The sequence below is a fragment of the Eretmochelys imbricata genome, chromosome 2, assembly GCF_965152235.1.
Source record: "Eretmochelys imbricata isolate rEreImb1 chromosome 2, rEreImb1.hap1, whole genome shotgun sequence".
In the NCBI taxonomy this organism is placed as follows: Eukaryota; Metazoa; Chordata; order Testudines; family Cheloniidae; genus Eretmochelys; species Eretmochelys imbricata.
This window is the reverse complement of record NC_135573.1, coordinates 40,241,815-40,268,688: the sequence shown is the minus strand read 5'-3', so window position 1 is coordinate 40,268,688 and position 26,874 is coordinate 40,241,815. Positions and strand designations below refer to the sequence as shown.

Here is a 26,874-nt window from a genome sequence, read left to right as displayed (position 1 = left end):
CACAACAGCATTGAAAGAATAATAAATGGAGAGCTTTTAAAGGTACTGTACTTATTCTAAGCTCTCATTTTAAACAAGTTAAATGTTCACCCTTCCATTTTTATATAAAGACAATTTATACTGATGATCAGTTGTTCTGTTCAGCCTGAAACCAGAGAGACTATCAAAAGCAGGATATGTGAACATTCCCTGATCCTCTGGTGAAAAATAAAAGTACTAGTTCAAGCCTTCTCTCATCCCCCAGAACTGAACTTGAAACTCTGGGAGAAAGTGGATAGAGGAACATATTATCAATGGTGAAGGAGCCTTCCTGCTAAGCTGCAGCACTACTAGTTTCAAGTCTTCGCTGTTAGTAGTCTCAAAACCTTGTGTGCTCTGGTGCTTCCAAGACATATGTGGGACTCAAGTAATGTGACAGCCCAGAGTATGAAGAACTGAAAACAAAATAGCATAGAGGCTACTGCACACCCACTACTTTCATCAGACCTGTAGCTCTAATATCAGGATGCTGGAAAGCAAAGGGAGGACCACAGAATCTCCAATTTAATAATCAAAGAATCATAGAAGTGTAGGACTGGAAGGGACCTTGAGAGGTCTTCTAGTCTTGTCCCCTGCACTCAGGGCAGGGCTAAGTATTAACTAGACCATCCCAGACAGGTGTTTGACTAACCTGCTCTTAAAAATCTGCAATGATGGAGATACCACAACCTCCCTAGAGACAATTTATTCCAGTGCTTAACTGCCCTGACAGGAAGATTTTCCTAATGTCCTAACTAAACCACCCTTGCTGCAATTTAAGCCCATTGCTTCTTGTCCCATCTTCAGAGGTTAATGAAAACAATTTTTCTCCTTTCTCCTTGTAAAACCTTTTATGAATTTGAAAACTGTTATCATGTCCCCCCCTCGGTCTTCTCTTCTCCAGACTAAATCCCCACCACAGAACCTCCCCACTAAATAATTATTTTCTAGGGGTGTGAAGTACCTACTCATTCTCAGAAAAGTATTCCTAGTTTCTGGGGAGGAGGAAGAAGACAAATAAAACACACATGAAACTTCCTCCCAGTATCTCAAGTTTTCCTTTAGTCTCCAACATAAGCCAGAAGGTCACTTGTTAGCATGGATTTGTTTTACAGGCAGCACAAGCATATTCTGTATGAACAAAGTGACCGTTAAGACTATGGTATGGTGGTTGGGATTTCATTGGTTTGTAATGCATTTTAAAGAGGATCTTGTGGGAAAAGAAAGGCTTTTTGGGTATACAGATAATGGCAACCAATACCTTCCAGGTCTTTTGTCTGTTTCCACCCCCAACCCTCTTCAAACACCACCCCAAAAACCCCCTAAGCATTCAGAATGCTTAAAGATGTGCGTGGAATTCCAAACACTTTAAACAGTGCTCATAGTCAATGTAAACTTACAGACACGGTCAGAAAGGCACAAACGCAGAAATCTGGAGGTAACATTTGTGTTGGCTTTATTTCTTTCCCATGGGAACCTCAATAACGAAAACTTATTCACATCTGGAACCAACCTTATATTCGTACAACTTTAAAAACAGATCATATTGACTAAAAATACAAACTTAACTCTGCTTGACAAAAGGTGAACTATTTGTTTCAAACACTGCTTTTTATTCTGTCTCATGTAATACACAAGTAATTTTTCTATGTTATTCTTAATAAAATTTTAAAATAACTAAACAACAAAAATTAATCTGGGAAAATTTGGGAATTGTGCACCCCAAACTCATTTATTCTAAAGCTAGTTCACAAACTTTGACAGATGTGTTATGGCTCTGTTTAAATATTTAGTCAGTAAAGTAAAAGGCTAAAATGAAAAAGCCAGAATGATTTAGTTCTTCTCTAGGGTGGTCTACAGGCAATTTTTGGTACCAGTGGTGTTGCCAGGGAAACAAAATGAAAACAGGTGCCATCAAATTCAAATTAAAGATTTAGTTCTATTTTAAACCACCTTAAAACAAAGTTTCCATAAACTTTTTAACTGAAACTACTACACATTTGACAACACTTTATAACAAGAAAAGAATTATAAGTTGTCTTTAGACCATCAAATTTTAACTGTAACAAATTTAGACTGATTGGCAACTCTTTCTTTTAAATACATTTCTTACATTAAATATGTATCATCCTCTTTGAAAATGACTTGGTGTATATTAAGAGGCAATATAATACCAAGAAAGAAAAGAGGGTGTACACAGACTTTAATAGATTCCTCAAACCCAAATTTTACCTTCCTTCTAATCTATATAATTTTTACCGTTTCTACAAAGTAAACAATCTGTATAAACTGAAAACATATAAAAGGTTCTTACAGAGAGTAGCAGAATGGAAGCTTAACATTTTTCTCCTAAGTCTGAGTGTGGTTTTCTCCCATATGATAAAAATTGAATAATGTTCCTCTAACCAAAATCCAAATAAAATCTAAGTAAAAAATAATGTGGCCACACACTAGCCATGTGTCTTTACAGTACTTACCCAAGTCAGTCAGCTAAACTGGCAAAAAAAAGTCAAGTTTAAAAATTCAAGATATACTTTATTTGGAAGAAGAAACATTGAATCAGACTGTCAAGAGACACTTCAATCATTTACTGAACTTTCCTGGGCTTCAGCAAGACTCTAGTCATAAAAATATCTTGAAAGGTCACACTTCAATTAAAAAGCAGAACATAAATTCCTTCTTCAATAAAGCTGATTGTCAGTGCCCCTGAATAAAAGTTGACCTTGCATACTTTGCATTAATCTTGGAAACTAAGAGATCATAATAAAAAGAAATAGAAGTATCTGTAGTAAATATACATTGCTATTATCTTAAAGTGTCGAACTCTGTGGTGAAGTTTACAATATCCTGTGGGATAATGTGGAATTTTTAGTTAAAAGAGCTCTCTGTAAGACTGTATATAAACACCTTGCTGAATATTTTATCAAGCCCATAGTTCAAGTTAACATAAATTGTGTCAATTTGCCATATGATGATGTGCACAGGTGATTAAATGGTTGGCTTCAAATAAGGATTTCTGTTACATTAGCAGAGAATAAAATCAATCTTTTGCAATATTCACATAAATTCAAATTTAAATGGAATTCAATGATTTACCCATGGTTAACTTACTTGAAGTATGACCTTTCTAAGACCTTTTTAAGTTGCAGAAAAGTTTTGCCTTGCACTTTGGTCTACATGGCTATTTTACTTACATCACAAATAATCAGACTATACAGCAGTTTAAATTATTTCAGTTAGTTCAAAGCTTTGTATTTAAAAGGGAAAAGGGAGCTAACACATCAGTATGGAATAACAATGCATGCTGAGCTAGGTATGTTGAAAATTTTCCAGTCTTTAACCACAATGACAATTTCCTCAAATGGTCTTCAACAACACTTAAAAATGTAGGGCCTGATCCAACCTCTATTAAGTCACTGGAAACACTTCTATTGACTTCAGTTTGGGTTGAATTGGGCCTCTAAGCATTACTCTTCATATATCTTTGAAAATAATATTCCCAACTCAAACATTTCCCTATTAAAACATCTTGCAAATAAATGAATAGTATCATAGTACAGGTTTATTTCACATTAGCACTTGTAAGTATTCAAATTATAAATATATAGCATTACATGAAGCTAACCAACATCAAACGTCCTTTACAGTTAGTTAAAGTTTCAAGTTAACTCACTTGTGTGTAATTATGAAATTACTGCACCGATCTTCTGCTTACTTTGAAAGTGATTAATCAAAGTCAAAGAAAGCCAACCATCAACTGAAGTATGTTTCAGATTTCCCATTCAGAGATAAATCTAAAAAGATGAGCTAACTTTATTTTAATTAAATCCTCATTTACAAGCATGAAATAAATGTTTTCTATGTAATTCCAATTAGACTGCAGTTGTAGTCCGAATTTCAAATATTCTCTGCTTCTGCTACTTTGTTACACATCCCAAATTAATCTTTCCTACTTATACAACAGAAATATTCAACAACAAACTTAATACCATATGAAGGTTGGTTGGTTTGTTTTTTTGTTTGTTTTTTTGGGGGGGTGGGGAGAAGGGGTTTAAACTTGTTTTAGAAGAGATACAAAACCATATTTAGGTGCCTTACTCCAAATAAAACAACATCAGTGATGTGATATGTAGGGCTCTTGGGGATAGCTCTTGGGAACCCCTTCTTCAATCTCTTCTAAACTGAAGGGAAGAGTCTGAAATGGTTCCTACAACCCAGACACTTCTGCTCTCAATTTATATTCTAATTATTTATATCAAGTAGAGGTCATTATGTGCTAAGCACTTTCTTGACACTGAAGAAAGATGCTCCTTGATTTGAAGACTTCATAATCTAAGGACAGACAAATAGACAGAGGTAAGGAAAAGGGGGAGCAAAACAACAACAGCTAATTTATATACAGTCAAATTGATTCACTATAAGCAGCATAGCAGAAGTGGGTTTTTTTAAAAAGACTTAAATGTGGATGGAGTAGGGACCATGTGAAGAACTCTAAGTCTGCTTTTGTAAGGACTAAGTAAAAACTGAGTTACAACCTCAGGATTTGGCCCTTTGTGCTTAGGAACCATAAGCCTACCAGACTTAATGTAATTTATCAATAGGCTCCTCTAGCCAGTGTGCAGATTTCTACCTCAGAAAAATTTCCATCCATGATTCCTTACTTTTAGTGAACTCTCCTTCCAGATTCACTGTAGCTTAGCTGCAGTCTTACATAAGTAGTACCTTTTGGACTTCCAAAACTAAACTCATTCCTCACCTATTTTCACTGTCATCTTTATAGACTTTACCATGCCTTCCTTTCCTTATATCTTGTTTATGCCTATGCCATTTTTGTCAACGAAGAACTACATGGCAATGACTGCTTCTCTTGCACTAAAATAATGTAAATTCTCTGGCCCCATCATTCCTGCTAAATCCACACACAATGTGGAGCCTTTGCACATGTTTCCATACAAAAGGGGAATTCAGCTGTCCCTGTGGCATCACTCACACCCATTATACTCTGGACCTTGCAGAGACCTCTCTGTTCAGCCTCGGTTCCAAGTCTCTTCCAACTCCCATGATCCACAAAGATCCCTGGGGATCCTCCATTCTAGGAAGAAGCTCTGCGGTCTTTTCTGTGGGGAAGAGGGAACCCTGCTCCCTGACGGAGCAGTTTGGAGAGATCTCTACCAGGAGATCCTTGCAGAGATTTCCTCCCCAAAGTCCCCCTTCTTACAGGTTTTGCCATGGGACAGGTTGATGTTCCTTTCTATCTTGGTCTGTGAACAGTGCTGCACAAGCTAACCCCCGTTGGTGCATGAATCTAGGAGATCATAGTTTGTTTTCTTTTAAACACTGGAGACTGGGTTCTGGTACGCTGCAGACTAGAACTCCATTATTACATGACAGATTCATTGCACATTACTGCATTTGTTAAAGTAGGAGACAATAAATGAACACAAAATTAAAAAATAAGTTGTATATCACGAGTGAACTTTATTTATTATGAAAACTCCTGATTGTAGTTTAGTTTTAAATAACCTGATGGCACTTCATAATAAACTATTAAATTTACTGTAGTATATTTTTAAAAAATAATTAATTCTGAGTAGTAGATAACTTCACTACAAGACTGTATCAGATGTGCTGAGAAGTGGGAAGAAACTGCCTTATCCTGGGCATATTATAAAGAGCCAGATTGTGCCTTGCAGGCACCTGCCTGTGCCGGGAGAAGAGAACACAGTGGCTGTAAGTTTGTTTGGGTCCTCCATAGGGGACAGCAACAAAGGAGGAAGGCTCCTGCATCCTCCTCCCACCACAATGCATACCTACACAAAGGCCTGGCACAATCTGGCCCAAGGGTGGATTGTCAAGGTTCTAATCTTTGGGGAGATTCACGAAAATCTGAAAAAAAACTGTTACTAACCTTCCATAACTGGTGTCCTTTGAGATGTGTTGCTCATGTCCATTCTAATGTAGGTGTGTGCTCATTCCAAGCACCGCCGCCAGAAAGTTTTTCCCTCAGTGGTATCCACTGGGTCAGCCCTGTGTTGGGGGGAACACCCAGGGATTCCAGAGGGCCACAGTGCTGATGGACACGCCAGAAATGGGAAGCCCTGGCCTGGGTCCACTGTCAGGTATTGCCGGCTGAAGTATCGGTGCCAACTCCTGCAGGAGACATATTACTCTGCCTCTGAGTCTGTCCCAGAGGAATCCCTTCCTGGAGACCAAGGTGGAGCGGTGCTGGCCATTGCCATCAGTGTTGATGAACAGTGCCAGGAGGGAGGAGATCTGTGCTGACCCATCATGGCCAGTTTCCCTTTTGAAGGCACCTGGAGTCTTGGTGCTGTGGCAGATCTTTCCGTTGGTACTGCCGTTGACTTCTGTACTGGCAGGGACAGCGGTACCAGAAAAGAGAGCAAGTCTCTCACAGCCACAAACGTTGAAGGTATTGCCAGGGCAGTAGGCATCCGGTGTCTCCCCAGGGCGTCCATTGTTGCCAGACTCGATGGTGCCGATTCTGGGGCTGGAATCAATAGTACCAAGCGGACTGTAGAGGTCTCAGAGTGGCCTGGTGTGGACTGCACTCTACTACAGTCTCTGAGACCTCAGGGATGGGGATTGACCACCTTCCACTGCTTCTTTTTCGGCACCAGTGACAGAGAGTGGTGTCAAGAGTCCTTGGCTGGAGCGGTTTTCTTCAGCCCTGGAGATGATGGACAATGCTGAGGCTCCCAAGAGGTAGAAACAACATCCCTTATCGGTGCTGGAAATGGAGATCGGTGCTAAGTCCTAATAGTCACCAGGGGCACTCCTGACAGAAGCTGAAGTGCTCGGTGCCAAGTCCGAGTGACTCAGCTCTGAGGGAGAATGGAGAGCTGCCTCCATGAGGATAAACTTAAATCTTACATTTATGTCTTTTTTGGTGCAGGGCCTGAAGTTCGTGCGCTCCCACATGTGAGCTTCCTCCAGGCACTAAGGCAACTGGAACGGGTGTTCCTCACCAGCATAGGCTTATGGCAAGAACCACAAGGTTTAAACCCCGGAGAACGAGGCATACCCCAGTGCCGGGCAGGGACTAACCCCGCAATGTGGGGTTCCTTAACATAACTGTTCTAACAAACAACTATAATAACTGTAACTATATATAAGAAGTTAGAAACAAAGTCCACTGAGGAGTTCTTGCAAACACAAGGATGAAGTAGTTCCAGCGACCATCAAAGGTGGTAAGAAGGAACTGAGGGGGCAACAGGTCAGTGAGGCCCTATATACTGGCACCATAAGCGTGTAACCCCAAGGGGCACCAGAGCCAAACCGACAGATGAGGAATAAACTTTCCACCGGCAGTTCTCAGGGCAAGTACACACCTACACTGGAACGGACATGAGCGAGCACTCAAAGAAGAATAAAGTCTTTCCCAGACCTGAAAGAGAGCTCTATGCTGCTTGAAAGCTTGTCTCACTCACCAACAGAAATTAGTCGAATAAAAGTGATTACTTCACCCACCTTGTCTCTCTGGGTATTGGAATCAGACTGGAAATGCCAATGAGTCACAAGCACTTTTTTAGGATGAGGGAAGGACTACAATTTGTTGTGAAAGCCCTTTGTTTGTGCTGGTTCTTCCTATTTAGTTTTAATCCACCTCTGGATACACATGAGATAAAGTACAAACAAGTGAAGTTGTCAAATATTATATCTGGCTTATTTTCACTATATAAATATGGCATTCATTGCAAAAATACGTAACATTTCTCTTAACTGTTTCTTTAAACTTAGAAACATTTATCCTTCACATTTTGCACCTTAAAGAGTAGTGCATCTAGCTACCACAGTGACTGAACTCCTAATATATTAATAATGTTGATATAAAGAAGCAATTGATTGACCACAGAAAGTAATACACTTACTAGCAAGCACTGTGGGTGGCGTCAATGGGCCAGGACTTCTCATCTGTGTCTGGATATTCAATTTTGGCAATATGATGTCTATTTAACCATGTGTATGCAAATACCTGACGTAGTCATACACATCAGGTATTTGCTTACATAGATCACTTATGCGCAGCTATGTATGCCTAAATTTCAAAAATTTGCCTGACATTATCTTCTCTATGGTCTATTTCAGAAGCTTTCAAGAAAGGGGTCCTGGATCTTTACTATACACCAGTATCATACCACCACACAAGAAGCAGCTTTCTATAATAACTAGGTAGCAAGCAGTTCAAGTAGAGAGGTCCTCTGCTTACATTCTGTATGCATAAATCTCTGTTCAAGGTTAAGAAAACCATGTTTGTGTATTCTGGCAAGAGAAATACATTTTAAATGAAAAAGCATTTGGCATGTTTTGTTTTTAAAATATTGTACTGCTAGAAGGAAGTATCTAACAATCTGTTCATTATTTATTGTATGGGGGGTTTTATAGGGATAATTATTCGAGTTTTGATAAGATCTCTCAGCTGGATAGGCTGCTTGCTGATGCAAAGTAACAGCATATTTAAATTAAAATGTAAAGCTTGCTTTATTAAGGTCTCTTAAGAAAATATCACACTTCCTTAAAGTTTAGCTCTCAGAAAAACAGTGGAAAAAATAATGTAGCAAAAAATACAATTCTTAGCTCAGTGTTGATATTAATGCACAGTTTGTCCGACTGCCATTTGAACCACAAACAGCACTACTGTCTCTGAGGAAAAGCACTACATATCCAATTACCAGATGTAGTGGCATTTCTCACGGTGATTTATGTGGGAGGCAACTTCTTGGACTACAGAAAGAATCAATTTATACTCACAATATATGTTCTCTCTTTAAGATAAATATTGTTCTGGTATTAATTGTGCTCATGTTTGTCTTGAATACGTTAATCACTAATTTGAAATTCTAACCATGAATAGGGCCACTAAGAATACGTATTATGGAGCAAGCCCTGCCCTCAGCTTCTCACAAATGGAAGGCCACCTGGCAGTGGAATCTAGGCAGTTATTCTCTGCTAAGGAGGCAGTACTCAGGGGGCTATGCAGAGCGTGCATACTACCTGCAGAGCGTAGAACTCTGTAGTCCTTGGGCTCCCTGCATAACACAGTCCAGCAGAAAGGTGGGGCAGTTTGCCCACACAATTCCTCTGGACCTTACCTATATGGGACACTACAACCTCGGAGGCTCCTATAGTCATTACGCTCTGTTGCTCATTCATTCTTCTCCCCTCGCCCTGACATCTTCCTTGCACTCAGCAAAAATTCCTGCTCCTAATTAGCTATGAACACGAGAATAGTGAAAAGCAACCCAACAAAACAGTTAGTACATTAGGTAGTCCAGTAATCCTTAACATTACTCCTAGGGGAATTCTGCACCAAAAAAATTAAAAATTGTGTGCACAATATTTTAAAATTCTGCAAAATTCAGCATACTTTTATTTGTCAAAATAACACAATATAATCACTGGTTTCAATTATTTCTGTAATTTATTTAAACTACAGTACAATGGATGAAGAATAGGAGTGGGGAGCATTGGAGGAAAACCCCAAATGCCCTTGCCTAATATTAATGTAGCTAGGTATGACCCTCTCTTTCTAATTATTAGTCAACAAATATATGCATCCATATGCTCAGTGTTACTTCATAGGCAACTGAGGAGCAAGTGAGAACTGGGGAATCAAACTCAGAATTTATATTGGCCACTGAATATCTCCAGGAAGGTCAGTAGCAAACAGTTCATGGAGCACATTTTGACAGGAAATTTTCTCAGTCCAAAAATTTAGACCAGTTCTAATCATTAAAGCACCATAAGCATTTATAAGGCCATACTGTCTTTTATACCACTCTGGCAACAAAAAGGAGCCTTAAAACTTTTACACCTGTTTTCTACTCCTGGGGCAAATCACAAAGACAATGAAAACAATTCACCGAGTAGGCAGGCTGCTACATTCTACTCTGACTGAGGAAACAGAGCCTGCCCCATGCCTACCTCCTCAGAAACACCCTGAAGCCCTGCCCCCCCACGCCAAGTGTACTGCAATAGCGAGAGAGAGAGAGAGACAGACACACACACACACCCCTACCTGCCCACCCCACTCCAGGCAATGATTTGCGTCTCTACCGGCTGCTCTGGGCTCCCAAACCAACTTGCTTGCGCTGCCAGGGAGGGGCGCATGAACACTCTTGCGACGTCCTTTTGCTTCTCCTTCAGAAGTCATTTTTCTGCAGGAAAGCAAAATAATTCTTTGGGGGACATGAATTCTGCACACACGCAGTGACACAAAATTCCCCCAGGAGTATAACATGGCCCTCATCCCCATGGTATCTGAGCACATCACCATCTTGAATGCATTTATCTTCAATACCACTGTAAGGCAGGTATTATCCCCATTGTCACAGATAGAGAATTGAGGCAGAGAAAGGCTAAGTGACCTGTCCAAGTTCACATAGAAAGTCTGTGGAAGCTCCGAGCCCCAGCAGGCGCCTCCTGCAGGGCTGAAGCCCCAAGTCACAGCAGGGCGCGCCCCAGCTCTCAAACTTCTGAAGGTTATTGTATGCGGTTCAGAGGGTCAGTAAGTTTGGCCACCCCTGATATATGCATACAAGTGCCTACCTGTTGGAAGAATTTGATCTTTAGGAAGGTATTGAACAAGAATTTACTTATTTGAAACAATGCTAACACCATAAGACAAATCATTTAAAGTACACCCAAGATTTAGTTTTAAGGGAGCTACCATTGTGGTCTCTTTCCTATTCTGGAGTGACCCTGCATGAGAGGCTCCCATCAACTAGGACAATTGGTTGTAAATGGCTCTGTTTACTTGTAAGCCTTCCTGTGAGTCAGGCCAGGAAAAATGAAGGTTTGGGGTCTCACAGGACATGTGACCATGTCACCTGGTACTGGAATCTATCTTAAACCTGGTGCTTTTCCATTTAGGAGGAGAGATAGGGACCCAGAGAGACAAAAGATTCCCACCTTGTGCCAAAGCTATATAAGGAGGTGGAACAGAACAAAAGAGGTTCCAGTCATGAGAAATCCCTTAGTTACCACCTAAGCTGGAGCTAACAAGGACTGTACTAGGGGAAAGGATTGGGCCCAGATTAGGAAGGAGTCCAGTCTGTGAAAGAAGCTTATTGGAACATCTCTGAGGGTGAGATTTTATCTGTAATCAGGTTCTTAATGTATTAGGCTTAGACCTGAATGTTTTGTTTTATTTTGATTGGTAACTCACTTTGTTCTGCCTGTTATTACTTGGAACCACTTAAATCCTACTTTTTATACTTAATAAAATCACTTTTGTTTATTATTAAACCCAGAGTAAGTGATTAATACCTGGGGGAGCAAACAGCTGTGCATATCTCTCTAACAATCAGCGTTATAGAGGGCAGACAATTTATGAGTTTACTCTGTGTAAACTTAATACAGAGTAAAAAGGATTTATTTCGGGTTTGGATCCCATTGGGAGCTGGGTGTCTGGGTGCCAGAGACAGGAGCACTTGCTAAGCCGTTTTCAGTTAAGTCTGCAGCTTCGGGGGTGCGGGTCAGACCCTGGGTCTGTGTTAGATTAGCAGATTAGCATATCTGGATCAACAAGACAGGGTTCTGGAGGCCCAAACTGGCAGAGAAAACAGGCTCAGAGGTAGTCTCAGCACATCAAGTGACAGTCCCAAGGGGGTCTCTGTGACCGAACCCATCAAACTCTTTACACTCTCACAGATATTCAAGGAATTGTGGGACTTGGCTAATCCAGTCTACCTTTGTTTTGGAGAAGGCATATGACCGCATTCCCCAAGATGTCTTATGGAAAGTGCCATGGGAGTATGAGGTGGCAGTGTCGCTTTTGCATGCTATCCAATCCCTCTATTCTCAGAGTGAGAGTTGTGCTCGTATTCTTGGCGTTAAGTTAGTTCAAAGTGGGTGTTGGACTCCACCAAGGGTGCATCTTCTCCCCACTCCTATTCATGATTTTCATGTACAGAATATCGAGATGGACATTTCGCTGCCGACTATGAAGCAACTGGAATAAGAATCAGAACCTCCAAATCAGAGGTCATGGTCCTCTCCCGGAAGAAAGTGGACTGTTCTCTCCAGGTGAAGGGGGAGCAACTGCCCTCAGTGGAAGAGTTAAAGTATCTAGGGGTCTTGTTCGTGAGCGATGGTAAGACGGAGCATGAGATTGACCAGCGAATTGGTACAGTGGCAGCAGTGATGAAGGCACTGTACTGATCCGTGGTGGTGAAGAGGGAGCTGAGTTCTCAGACAAAGATCTCAGTTTACAGGTCAATCTACGTCCCCTCCTCACCTATGGTCATGAACTTTGGGCAATGACCAAAAGGATGAGATCATGGGTACAAGTGGCAGACATGAGGTTTCTCCGCAGGGTGGTTGGGCTTACTCTTCGAGACAGGGTGAGGGGCTCAGCTATTCAGGAGAGCCTAGGACTAGAGCCGCTACACCTCCGGATCGCGAGGAGCCAGCTAAGGTGGTTCAGGCACCTGATAAGGATGCCCCCTGGGAGGCTTCCTTTGGAACTCCACTGGGCACGCCCCACTAACAGGAGGCCCCAAGGACATGCTGGAGGGATTGTGTCTCCTGGCTGGCCTGGGAACACTGAGGAATCCCTCAGGAGGAGCTGGAGCTTATTGTGGATGAAAGGGAGGTCTGGTCCTCCCTATTCTCCATCCTGCCACCGGGACCCTCACCAGGAAAAGCTGAATAAAGGAAACGAAGAAGAAGAAAGACGAAGGAAGCTACCATTCCATAGCATCTGTAATATAAATATTAAATAATATTCATCATCATCATCCTGAAAAGCCCTACTTATTCAGTCTCACCAAGCTACACTGGCATCCTCTTGGAAATAGAAAAAAAAAAAAAGAAGAAGAAATTAAGTATGAATTTATGATCAAAATTAATTTCCACAATGTTCTTTAAAGGGCAACTTTATAATCTTATTTCTTAACGTACACTGTTGTTCTGTAACTGTGTCTATCAAAATGCTCAAAGCACATGTTTCAGGTACAAATATTAGGTAGCTCCTACACCAAGACAGAAGAGACCGTAAATTACAATCTATTCTTACATTCTCTCTCCTAGAGATAGGAACCATGACTTACCTAGTTTGTACATTGATTAGCACATTGTGGGCATTACCGTAAACAAATGATAAAAGATGGTGATAAATTCCTACAGTCTGTGTAAAGAAGGACTTCATACCTATCTTCTAGGAATACCGAACAGTGCTGGATTAAAACCAAATCTCAAAAGAAAAAAACAACAAGATGCTTTATTGAAACTGAGAACTATTCCACCTGTTGAAGACAGGAAATTAACTAGATTATTCAACTAGAATTATTCATATAATAAGAGTGATGGTGTCAGTAAAAGTGGATTTTTCCATCTTTTGGTATATATTTACAGGAGATTTTAAACTTAGAGAAAACTATTTCCCCATTGGTTGAAACAGGGGTCTTCTTTAGCTAATAATGCCTAAAGCCACACTTAACTTTATCTGGCAATAATTCCCATTGCAGTCCATAGATTCCGATTCCAAGGCCAGAAAAGACTATTGTGATCTTTTAATCTAACCTCCTGTATAACACAAGCTACAGAACTTCCCCAAAATAGTTCCTAGAGCATATCTATTAGGAAAGCATCCAGTCTTAATTTTAAAATTGCCAGTGATGGAGAATGCACCATAATCATTGCTAATTGTTCAATGGTAAATTACGCTCACTGTTAAAAAAAATTATGCCTTACTTCCAGTCTGAATTTGTCAGCTTTAACTTCCAGCTGTTGGATCATGCTATACCTCTCTCTGCTAAACTGAAGAACCCATTATTAAATATTTGTTCCCCCTTTAGGTACTTATAGACTGTAATCAAGACACCCCTTAAACCTCATCTTTGTTAAGCTGAATAGATTGAGCTCCATTAATCTATCACTATAAGGTTTCCTGTTTACATATGCAAGAATCACATTAGCCCTTTTGGCCACAGCATCTGACTGGGATCTCATGTTTAGCAGATTATCCATCACCACCCTCAAATCTTTTTCAGACTCACTTTTCCAGGATAGAGTCCCCCATTCTGTAAGTATGGCCTACATTCTTTATTCCTAGATGTATACATTTAGCCATATTAAAACATATTGTTGGTTTGCGCCCAGTTTACCAAGCGATCCAGATCATTCTAAATCCTGACCTGTCCTCTTTATTACTTACCACTCCCGCAATTATTGTGTCATCTGCCAACTTTATCAGTGCTGATTTAATATGGTTTTCCAGGTCATTGATGAAAATGTTAAATAGCACAGGGCCAAGAACCAATCCAATGGAACACCACTAGAAACACACTGATCTATCAGTTAGCTAGTTTTAATCCATTTAACGTGTGTCATGTTAATTTAACATCATTCTAGGTTTTTAATCAAAATGTCATGTGCAAATTAATTCCAGTTCTGTCCAGACAATCTCTACACAAAAGAATAAATGGACACAAATCTGACATCAGGAATCATAACACTCAAGAACCAGTAGGAGAACACTTCAATCTCCCTGGTCACTCAACAACAGACCTAAAAGTGGCAATTCTTCAACAACAAAACTTCAAAAACAGACTCCAACATGAAACTGCAGAACTGGAATTTAAGTTGCAAACTGGACACCATCAGATTAGGCCTGAATAAAGACTGGGAGTGGTTGGGTCATTATAAAACCTAAACCTAATTTCCCCAGTACTAATTTCCCCCTACTGTTACTCATACCTTCTTGTTACTGTCTAAAATGGGCCACTCATTACCACTTCAAAAGTTATTTTTCCTCCCTTGGTATCCTGCTGTCAATTGAATTGTCTCGTTAGACTAACCTCACACTTGGTAAGGCAATTCACATCTTTTCATGTATTTATAACTACTCCTGTATTTGCCACTTCATGCATCTGATGAAGTGGGTTCTAGCCCATGAAAGCTTATGCCCAAAAAAATTTGTTAAGTCTCTAAAGTGCCACAAGGACTCCTCATTGTTTTTACAAGTAGATTAGTCCATGGTGGAGGTGACACAAGCTAAACAGGAGGTACAGATAATCTGGGTAAGTGCTATGGAAAAATAAATATCATGATGGGACTTAAAGCAAATCGAAACAGTTCAAATTGCAGTAGTCTGTGGAACACATGATGTCCACATGCCCATTACCAATAAACTGCAACACAGAAAACAAAGGCTAATGCTGTGAGGTCTTTAAATACACAGCTACTACCACCCTGTTTCATACTATAGCTGCATGCATTACTGAGAGTGTGTAGTAAACTTGCAAAGAAGGCAGACACAAGAACAACAGAATAAGGTTTCTGTAATTGACCTGCAGCATTTGTCTGAAACACCCCACCCTGTCAGCAGATGTTGATCCCTGTTGGTGAAGTATTAAGTGGGTTCTGCTGGCTCTCTTAGGGACATGACTCATGACTTCACCCGGCTATACGGGAGGCGGGAGTTGCAGTCTTGCAGCAGAGAAAGAATAAATATCTAGATTGTGGACTGACCAGTTCTGAGGGAGGAACCCTAGGAACAGTCAAGCTTGGAGAGGTATCAGTGAACTTTATGATATTTTGTTGCAGATTTGTTGGTTAACAAAGCCAAACACGAGGAAGGGAATGCATTTGGACTGTAAATAACGTGTGGACTATGTATGTAGAGCAGGTTGGGAAAGACTCCATTTCAAAGTTTAATAAAATTTACTTTCTTTGCTTGTTAAAGAAGATTCTGTAAGCAAGGATTTTGGAGGACACAGCTTGATAACCAGAAAGGAAAATATTGCTAGAGTATTACAGAAGCTTTTGGTTACCAGATTGGTAATTTGAATCTCCACTGATGACAGGGTCTAGACTAGAGCTAGTATAACAAAAAAAAAAAAAATGTGGTCAGTGCCAACCTTTTGTTTGCACTACAAAAGAAGATGGTAGAGATGAATGAAAATAATAAAGGTAGCTGTTGATTAGGGAGGAAAAGATGAGTGAAGTAGCTGATGGTTTTATTTAAAATACAGATAGTAACAGGATGCAAACAAATATGACTGTATCCATACCACAGCCTATCGTTTCACTCACTGCTATTTCTAGGGGCTGTCTTTCCATGTTCTAGAGTAGTCCTGATGCCCACAAGCTTTCTCTCTTTTAAGACTTCCTTCATCAAAGAGGCGGTATTCTGAAGAACAGATGTTGTTCTCTGAAGTATGTCTTTATTTAACATTACCAGCAGCATGAATGAAGTTAAACACCAGATGGATGAGGCAACACAGGCCCCTTACATGTATGAAAAAAGTGATACTATTAGACTATTGGGTTGGTTTATGGTCATGGCCTTTCCATCATAAGCCAAACATGGTGGTCCCAGGCAGTAACAGCCTCAGATCTACAACACAACCAGATGAAATGGCACTCATCACCTTTATGTAGTCACAAATATTTAACCACAAGTTTAAGTACTTTACAAGAAGAAATCATTGCTATTCTTCAAACCGAAATGCCTTTTTCCTCCCTTCTCATCCTTCCCCAACTGAAACTTAGTACAATTCTTTGGAGTAGCTAGCGTGTGGTTAAAATGGAGGAAGCTATGCCTGTTCGCATGGAATCTGCTATTTCCTCCCTGCCAAAACACTTGTTTAAAAAAAGTCATGTAATATTTCTATTAAACTGTAAATGCAGTCGACAAGGAAATGGCCTACTGGCAGTGTATTACCTTTGTGGCAATGCCAACCAGCCTACAGCAAAATAGCGCATATAACATGCATTCCCAAGTACTGTAACAAAATTGTACTTTACATAAATACCACAGAACTCAAGCAAGATCCAGAAAAAGCAATGAAAATTTGCCCAAGCTTTCATGCTTGCCTATATCAATTGTATGTCATAACTAAAACAAAATAGAAAAGCATCTACATATGTCCAAGGATCCTGTGAAGTTAGATCATATAACTCTGGGGAAACTATTGCAACTTAAATCTGTGTATTTCTTGTTAACCACTGTAACAACTCACTAATAAAAATTAAGAAAAACTGTGGGTATCAAATATACAAAAAGAGTACTAACAGCATACAAGTCCTTAAAGACCATAACATAATTTATTAACAAGAACATGTGTTCTGTGTAATCCAGAATTGTTATGTTAAATTACTTTGGCCTTTGATATCATTCATTTGATTACAAGAATTTAAAAGACTCAAGCTTTCAAATTCAGAGAGTGACCTTTGGTTTATAAGCAGCTATTGTCATACTGATAAAATCCTCTCTGATAATTTAGTCCTTACCTTTCACTACCTAGTGCAACTACATGCAATTATATTAAAGTGATCCCAGATGTACTGAAGATGATTTCATTAATGTTAAAGAGTACAACTAAAAAACCTCAATACAATCAAATAGAATTAATCTGTAATCAATACAGTTCTTCAGAACAGTTTAAAATGTTAAATCTTCATTAATTAAGCCACTCATTACAAAAGGGTGAGCTTGAAAGATATATGTCTTGTTCATCTCAATTTGAATTATTTCTAGTCATTCTTTGATTTCAAAATAGCCAAAACCAATGGCTTTGCCAAAAGTTTTATTAGGTGTTTCTTTAGATGCTATAATGTTTCAAGACCACAAAACAATGATGGTTTTGTTTTGCTTTAAATACTCATAACAAAACTTTTTGCAACCTTAGAGATCATTCCTGGTTTTTTTTTTAAGACCATAAATCTACTAAATACTCTTGAATGTATTCAAGTGAAAGTCACTGTGTAAAAACAGCACCTTTTTACTCAACCATGGTGGTTCCCTGTATTTATATTAAAATGCTGACTCATGAGATACTGACAAAAAAATATTAAACCCTATGATACGCAAGTATGTGTGTCATGCTTAAATATCCCCAAACATACTGGGAAACATACTGCCTTTAACAGCATATAATGTCTAATGGGTTCTAATTATAAATGGCACATGAAAGTAACTGTTTTTATTATAATCATACTTATTAGAAAGGCATAACTATTATTTATAGTGTAGTTCAATAAACAAAAGTACATCCAACTGGTGGCAGGACTGTCCCTGGATAACACCAGCCCATGAACTTCTCAAAGAGCAATATTTTTCAATTATCATCACTCTTAGATCACACATTTTTTTTTTTCTCATCTAAGCTAATGCAGAAATACATTCCTAACTTACGTTATGTTTAGTAACACATAAAAACTGGTTTGGAATTATGAACACTGTCAATAACAAGCAATGGATCAAATCATGAATTCCGTTCTTGGCTATTACTAATCAAAACACCCTTTGAAGGGAGGAAGGATGGTCACATGGTTACAGCAGTGCACTGAACTCCAGAGATCTAGGTTCAACTTCAAACAGGCTTCCTTTGTTACCTTGGGGAAGTCACTTAACCTCTCTGTGCCTTAGTTATCCATCTGTAAAATGGAGATAACAGTACTTTCTTATAGGGGGATTGTGAAAATCAATTCCATGTTTGCAAGGTACAAACTATAGTAACAGTGCCTTTTAAGTATTGGGGAGATAGAAGTCAAGGAGTGAGTGAGACCTGATTAAGGATTCCAGGATTTTGCCCACATTTCTGTTCTTTATATAAGACATAACTCTACAGCTAGCTGTGCAAACAACATACCATGGTCAATAACTCATTTTTTAAAAATCCACATATTACTTACTCTCATTGGATGTATATCAGCATATGGAGGTTTTCCTTCAGCCATTTCTATTGAAGTGATACCAAGGGACCAGATATCTGCCACACAGTTATAACCAATCTCTTGAATTACCTCAGGAGCCATCCAAAATGGAGTACCTATAACAGTATTTCGTTTTGCCATTGTATCCTGTAATCACATCATTTGTGCAATTAAAATTTAGACATTTGTCTGCATAGGTTCCCATTACATTTGTTTCATATTTAAGGTTAGAACTGAGTTTCCACTGTGATCACTACATTGCCTCCCCCATCCCCACTCCCAAATCTACAAATAAACAAATACTCTCAAAATTGGTAGATGATGTCTGTGACTGAGGAAGAGTTTTCCTTTCAAACCTGAAGTAAATAAAACAAGGGATTTCTTGATTTTTTGCTCTTAAATTAAAGAGCTTTCCCAGAGTCCAATAAGTTTAAGGTTTTTTGCCACTTTATTTTATTTCTCTTCTTCTTTCCAATGTTTTGCCACAAAGTTTACTGGACTCATGTCATCAACTGGACAAAGCCTAGTTGATTTAAACTCATTTTTAAATAGTGACACTGGAATGGGGCTTCAGAAACTGCAAAGCTAATTTTAGCTCACCAGCAGCTTCAGAGACAGGCCAGGTTGCATAAGGAAAATCAAGTGGAAGGGTTGTTTGCTCTCCACATCTCCAACATAGAGCTCAGGAAGAAGGAAAGAGGGTGTATCTAGCAAGACCAATGTATTTCAGGTGGGAAGGGACAAAACTATGGGCTATCCCCACCCACCTCTGCTGACCACCTACAGGCAGAATTAAGACAGTGTGGGTACCTTAGCTGAATTTCCAAACTCTCACGTTTGAGTTTCTTGAAAATCTAATCTTAACCCTACATTTCTAGGATTTTTATTTATGTACATATTTACTTCTGTAAAATAAGGATTGTTATTAGCTAGGATTGCTAACTATAATGTTCTTATAAAGGTTTTTTACTCTTAAGTTATTGATATGTACTCCCAACTGCTTCATTTTTAAGATTTTTTTTTTTTTAAGAGGGATCACTTCATGTATTTAGTTGAGTTCATAATGTTCAGCAGACGCTATTACAATGATAATGTAAAAGTTATTTCTGTTATGTCACACACAAAAAATGCAAACATTTATGATCCTACTGCCATAACAAAGGATCAAGCTCTTTTGAAATGTAGCAGTGCCCATAAATCCATATGATTAATAAGTTAGCCAGCCACTTTTCCAGGTTTTGGAACACTTGCACCTTAACGGTGCCAGAAAAGGGCCAAATTGGAGGAAATAAAAAGTGGTATTTTTCCAAGCTCTGCCCACATTAATCACAAGGATAAGAATGTGCTCACTGTAGGTGTGGAGATGTTAAAAATATGATCACATGCTTTCTGGACTCCTCTGGGCTCAATAAGCTTGGATTCCTTTTCGTGGTTCTTCAATAATGCACATGGGCTCTGCTAGTCTACCTAGGAAACTGTCTCTCAACCTTTTCAGACTCCTGTACCCCTTTCAGGACTCCTATTTGTCTTGCGTACTCCCAAGTTTCACCTCACTTAAAAACTACTTGCTTACGAAAATCAGACATAAAAACCCAAAATTGCTTATTTTCATTTTGTTTGTATGAAATTTTAGTTTGTACTGACTTTGCTAGTGCTTTTTATGTAGCCTGTTGAAAAAGTAGGCAAATATCTAGATGAAGTTGATGCATCCCCTGGAAGACCTCGGTGTACCCCTGGTTAAGAACCACTGACCTAGGGCACCAGTCAAGGGGGTGAAAGCAGTTGTGACTTTCCCAAAGGTCACCCCACTTGTGGCACCAAAATGAGAAGTCTCTCACAATAAACTACAATAAACTCTGCAGTATTGTGATCCTCCCTCTTCTTTTTTACAGGAGCAATGAAATCATTAATAATGTTGACATTTAAATTATTGTTATTAACACTTCACTCTGAGAGGTATTGTTCCAGGCTCTTTCCACACTCATATTGACATCTCTGCATCACTTAAATTCAGTTAACACATATGAGATTTTCTTTGCAACCACAGCAGCTAGGGACTCACTTTTTAAACTAAGCTGAAATTCTAAAGAACAAGACAGTAACTTCAGAGAGTTTTGGTATGGCATATGGGCACATACTAGCTGTTTCCCAAGCCCTGGTACCAGACCGACAATACTGAAGTATTCCATGTATTTTCAAGACAACTACAGCATAAACACAGGAGCAGTACAGTCTTCCAAAAGTCCTGATTAGGCTATAATTCAAGCAACTAAAAATCAAATTAAAGCATTAAAGTTGATGGTATTATGAGGTTTTTTATCTAGGTAAGTAAGCTCAATAAAGTTAGAGAACAACAAAATAATCATCATGGGAAGAAGAGTGCTCTCTTTCCCACCATCACCAGTCACTCCTGGCCATGGAGAATGATGAAAGGAAATGAAAAAGTAGAAACCCTTTTTTTAAAAAAGTGAATGGTTATGAGCATTATAACAATCTAAAAAAGATTCTGATCTTTTCATATACTTACTGTTAATTGGCCAGCCACTCCAAAATCAGCTAATTTTGCATGTCCTTCTGTGTTAAGGAGGATGTTTCCAGCCTTTATATCTCTGTGTATTTTTCTCATGAAGTGCAAATATTCAAGTCCTTTAAGTGTGGATTTAAGAATGGTGGCTATTTCATCTTCTGTTAGCTATAAGAAAAACAAACATCTAACTACTTTTCTTCTTGGAAATACACACACACACTAGTTACACATTTAAATAAACAACATGATAGCCTAGAAGAATAAAACTCAGGTTCTGTAAACTGTTTTATAATTATTATTATTTATATAACATACATGAAGTATGCTAGATGCTTTACAGACATGAGGCAAGACCAGGTCTCAAAGAGTTTACAATTTAAGACTCTGATCCTGCAATTTGATCTACGTAGCTGGATGGGAAGTAAACCTACTTCAGATATGAGCAGGAGTTCACCCATACAGATCACGTTGCAAAATTGGGCCCTAAACATCACATAAGCAAATTAGGGGTTGAAATGTTGCCACGGGATTAGCTTAAAACTTTTTTGAATTTGTTTATAATTTTTCTTTATTTATACATACGAGAAAGAGTTTTCTCTCTCCCCAATATAATCTATAATTAGATTATTAACTCTTAGAGACAGGTGCTACCCCAAAGAAAATGTCTCACCAGTAGAGTTAATACGGACTCTTACCGGGATTTTAGCACAAACAACCCCCATCATTCCCCCATTGTCTGCATGCTAAAACCCGTTACCCAGATTTGGAGTTGCTTTGAGCCTGAGCTAGCAGACCCAGCTGCGGGTATGGGTTTGAACCTTGTCTCCACTTTAACTCGGGCTGGAATACACCCACTTTGCAGCGTGGATGCAGGCTAAATCACTCAAGAGCTGATAGTCCTCTAATGCTTTCCCACACTTCCCCCTGAAAAACAGGCAAGTACTCCCACAATTGACTGGGAAAGAATCAGAGCATCTCAGCACAGAGAGCCATGGGACAAGACCCCGAACACAAATAAGCAAGTGAGGACATCATAATGTGAATATGACTTTGCACTGGGGACACTAACACCTGGGCTAGACTACCCCAGGTGCTCAGACCTGGTTGCTTATCACCCAGATTAACTATGCAGTGAATCACAGAAATGTAGGCTGGAAGGGACTTCAAGAAATCATCAAATCCAGCCCCCTGCACTGAGGCAGGACTGAGTAAACCTAGATCATCCCTGACAGGTTTTTGTCCAACCTGCTCTTAAAAACCTCCAATGACAGGAATTCTACAACATTCCTTGGAAGTCTATTCCAGTGCTTAACTGTCCTTATACTTAGGAAGATTTTCCTGATCTCTAATCTAAGTCTCCCTTGCTGCAGATAAAGCCCATTATTTCTTGTCCTACCTTCAGTGGACGTGGAGGACAATTGACCACAGTCCTCTTTATAACAGCTCTTAACATATTTGAACACTCCTATCAGATCCTTCCCTCTTGTTCTCAAAATACTGAGCATGCCCAGTTTATTTGTTTTTAAACCTCTCCTCATAGGTCACATTTTCTAAATCTTTTATTTTGTTGCTCTCCTCTGGACTTTCTCACCAACTTGTCCAGATCTTTCCTATTCAACACCATACTGCAGTTGAGGCCCCCTCAAGGGTCAAGTAGAGCGGGACAATTACCTCTTGTGTTGTACATACAACACTCCTATTAATACACCCCAGAATATCAGCCTTTTTTGCAACTGCATCACACTGTTGACTCACTTTCAGTTTGTGATCCACTATAACCCAGATTCTTTTCAGCAGTACTACCTAGCCCGTTATTCTCCATTTTGTAGTTGTGCATTTGAGTTTTTACTTCCTAAGCAGAAGACACTTCTTAACTCTGCATTTGTACGGCACATAACAGACTGTTACTCTGATCCTCATGAGAGCCTCTAAGTGCTATTTCAAGTAATAAATTAACAATAACAAATTAAATAAAAAAAGAAAAGGAGTGCTTGTGGCACCTTAGAGACTAACAAATTTATTTGAGCATAAGCTTTCACGAAAGTTTATGCTCAAATAAATTTGTTAGTCTCTAAGGTGCCACAAGCACTCCTTTTCTTTTTGCAAATACAGACTAAGACGGCTGCTACTCTGAAACCAATAAATTAAATGTTAGTTGAGGGTGCTAAGTACTTCACAGGATTGGCCCAGGATGAACTCTTCAACTCTGGGTACAGAGTAGAGGCCAAACAAATCCTTTTCAACTCTGGGGTGTATTAATAGGAGTGTTGTATGTATGACACAAGAGGTAATTGTCCCAGTATACTTGACATTGGGGAGGCCTCAGCTGGAGTACTGTGTCGAGTAGGAAAGATGTGGACAAGCTGGAGAGAGAATCCAGAGGAGAGCAACAAAAATAATAAACAGTTTAGAAAACGTGACCTATGAGGAAAGGTTTAAGAAGTGGAAATTAAATCCTACTAAGGAAAATAGAAAGAAGCAAAAACCTCTGGCAAGTGAAGTGTAAAAAAATAAATTAGGGAGGCCAAAAAAGAATTTGAAGAACAGCTAGCCAAAGACTCAAAACAAAGAGCAAAAAAAAAAAAAAATTAAGTACATCAAAAGCAGGAAGCATGCTAAACAACTAGTGAGGCCACTGGATGATCAAGGTGCTAAAGGAGCACTCCCCAAGGAAGATAAGGCCATTGCAGAGAAACTAAATGAATTATTTGCATGGCGGAGGATGTGAGGGAGATTCCCAAACCTGAGCCATTCTTTTTAGGTGACAAATCCGCGGAACTGTCCCAGATTGAGGTGTCATTAGAGGAGGTTTTGGAACAAACTGATAAACTAAACACTAATAAATCATCAGGACCCGATGGTATTCACCCAAGAGTTCTGAAGGAATTCAAATGTAAAACTGCAGAACTACTAACTGGTGTGTAACCTATCATTTAAAGCAGCTTCTGTACTGGAGAATAGCTAATGTGATGCCAATTTTTTAAAAAGGCTCCAGAGGCGATCTAGCAATTACACACTGGTAAACCTAACTTCAGTACCAGGAAAATTGGTTAAAACTGTAGTAAAGAACAGAATTATCAGACACCTAGATGAACACAATGTGTTGAGGAAGAGTCAACACGTTTTTTGTAAAGGAAAATCATGCCTCACCAATCTACTAGAATTCTTTGCGGGGGTCAAAGGACATGTGGACATATCTGGTGGATAGTGCGCACTTGGACTTTCAGAAAGTCTTTGACTAGGTCCCTCACCAAAGGCTTTTAAGCAAAGTAAGCTGTCATGGGATAAGAAGGAAGGTCCTTTCATGGATTGGTAACTGGTTAAAAGATAGAAAACAAAGGGTAGGTATTAATGGTCAGTTTTCAGAATGGAGAAAGGTAAATAGTGGTGTCCCCCCGGGGTCTGCACTGGGACCAGTCCTATTTAACATATTCATAAATGATCTGGAAAAAGGGGTGAACAGTGAGATGACAAAATTTGCAAATGATACAAAACTACTCAAGATAGTTAAGTCAAAAGCAGACTGAGAAGAGTTACAAAGAGATCTCAAAAACTGGGAGATTGGGCAACAAAATTCAATGTTGTTAAATGCAAAGCAATGCACATTGGAAAACATAATCCCAGCTCTACATATAAAATGCTGTGATCTAAATTAGCTCTTACCACTCAAGAAATAGATCTTGGAGTCATTGTGGATAGTTCTCTGAACATCCACTCAATGTGCAGTAGCAGTCAAAAAAGCTAACAGAATGTTGGGAATCATTAGGAAAGAAAGAAATAAGAATACAGAAAAGATCATATTGCCTATCTATAAATCCATGGTATGCCCATATCTTGAATACTACATGAAGATCTGGTCATCCCATCTCAAAAAAGACATATGGAATTGGAAAGGGTACAGAAAAAGGTAACAAAAATTAGGAGTACGGAAGTTTTGTTATAAACTGGGGATGCATCACTTGGAAGTAATACAGGAGAGGAAGGACCTCAGAGTATTGGTTGATCACAGGATGACTATGAGCCGCCAATGTGATATGGCTGTGAAAAAAGCTAATGCGGTCTTGGGATGCATCAGGCGAGGTATTTCCAGTAGAGATAAGAGTGTTAGTACCGTTATACAAGGCACTGGTGAGACCTCATCTGGAATATTGTGTGCAGTTCTGGTCTCCCATGTTTAAGGGGGATGAATTCAAACTGGAACAGGTACAGAGAAGGGCTACTAGGATGATCCGAGGAATGGAAAACCTGTCTTAGAAAAGGAAGCGCAAGGAGCTTGGCTTGTTTAGCCAAACCAAAAGAAGGCTGAGGGGAAGATATGATTGCTCTCTATAATTATATTAAAGGGATAAATACCAGGGAGGGAGAGGAATTATTTAAGCTCAGTACCAATGTGGACACAAAAACAAAAGGATATAAATTGGCCATCAGGAAGTTTAAACTTGAAATTAGATGAAGGTTTCTAACCATCAAAGCAGTAAAGTTCTGGAACAACCTTCCAAGGGAGCAGAGGAGGCAAAAGACATATCTGGCTTCAAGACTAAGCTTGATATGTTTATGGAGGGGATGGTATGATGGGATAATGTGATTTTGGCAAATTAATTGATCTTTGACTATTAGCGGTAAATATGCCCAATGGCTTGTGATGGGATGCTAGATAGGGTGGGATCTGAGTTACTACAGAGAATTCTTTCCTGGGTGTCTGGCTGGTGAGTCTTGCCCACATGCTCAGGGTTTAGCTGATCGCCATATTTGGGGTCAGGAAGGAATTTTCCTCCAGGACAGATTGGCAGAAGCCCTGGGGATTTTTTGCCTTCCTCTGCAGATTGGGGCACGGGTCACTTGCTGGAGGATTCTCTGCACCTTGAAGTCTTTAAACCACAATTTGAGGACTTCAGTAGCTCAGACATAGGTCAGGGGTTTGTTACAGGAGTGGGTGGGTGAGATTCTGTGGCCTGCGTTGTGCAGAAGGTCAGACTAGACCATCATAATAGTCCCTTCTGACCTTAAAGTCTCTGATTCTAACAGCTTTCATACGAGGAGAGATTAAGACTGGGACTTTTCAGCATGGAAAAGAAACGACTAAGGTGGGATATGATAGAGGTCTATAAAATCATGACTGGTGTGGAGAAAGTAAATAAGGAAGTGTTATTTACTCCATCTCATAACACAAAAACTAAGGGGTCACCAAATGAAATTAATACACAGCAGGTTTAAAACAAACAAAAGGAAGGCTTCAGAGGGGTAGCCGTGTTAGTCTGGATCTGTAAAAGCGACAAAGAGTCCTATGGCACCTTATAGGCTAACAGACGTATTGGAGCATGAGCTTTCGTGGGTATTTGTGTTAGTCTATAATGTGCCACAGGACTCTTTGCCGCTTAAACAAAAGGAAGTATTTCTTCACACAACGCACACTCAGCAGGTAGAACTCTGCCAGAGGTCATTATAAAGGCCAAGTCTATAACAGGCTTCAAAAAAGAACTAGATAAATTCATGGAGGATAGGTCCATCAATGGCTATTAGCCAGGATGGGTAGGGATGCAAAACCATGCTCTAAAGCAGTGGTTCTTAATCTGGGGTGCAAGATGCCTTTTTGGGGGTGCGAGACATGCCAGATTTTTTTAGAAGGTAAATCATCAAAAACACAAATT

General features: G+C 39.5%; 1 protein-coding gene across 2 annotated transcripts in view; it reads right to left on the bottom strand.

The window, feature by feature from the left end:
- STK3 (serine/threonine kinase 3) overlaps positions 1 to 26,874 on the bottom strand; it is a 294,832-nt gene that overhangs the window by 212,920 nt on the left and 55,038 nt on the right. For both annotated transcript variants that reach the window (XM_077809950.1, XM_077809951.1), the window contains exons 5-6: positions 21,227 to 21,391; positions 18,679 to 18,846 (exon numbers count right to left, since the gene is read on the bottom strand). In XM_077809950.1, coding sequence (XP_077666076.1) covers positions 18,679 to 18,846; positions 21,227 to 21,391 — 333 coding nt within the window. The remainder of the gene's footprint in view (positions 1 to 18,678; positions 18,847 to 21,226; positions 21,392 to 26,874) is intronic.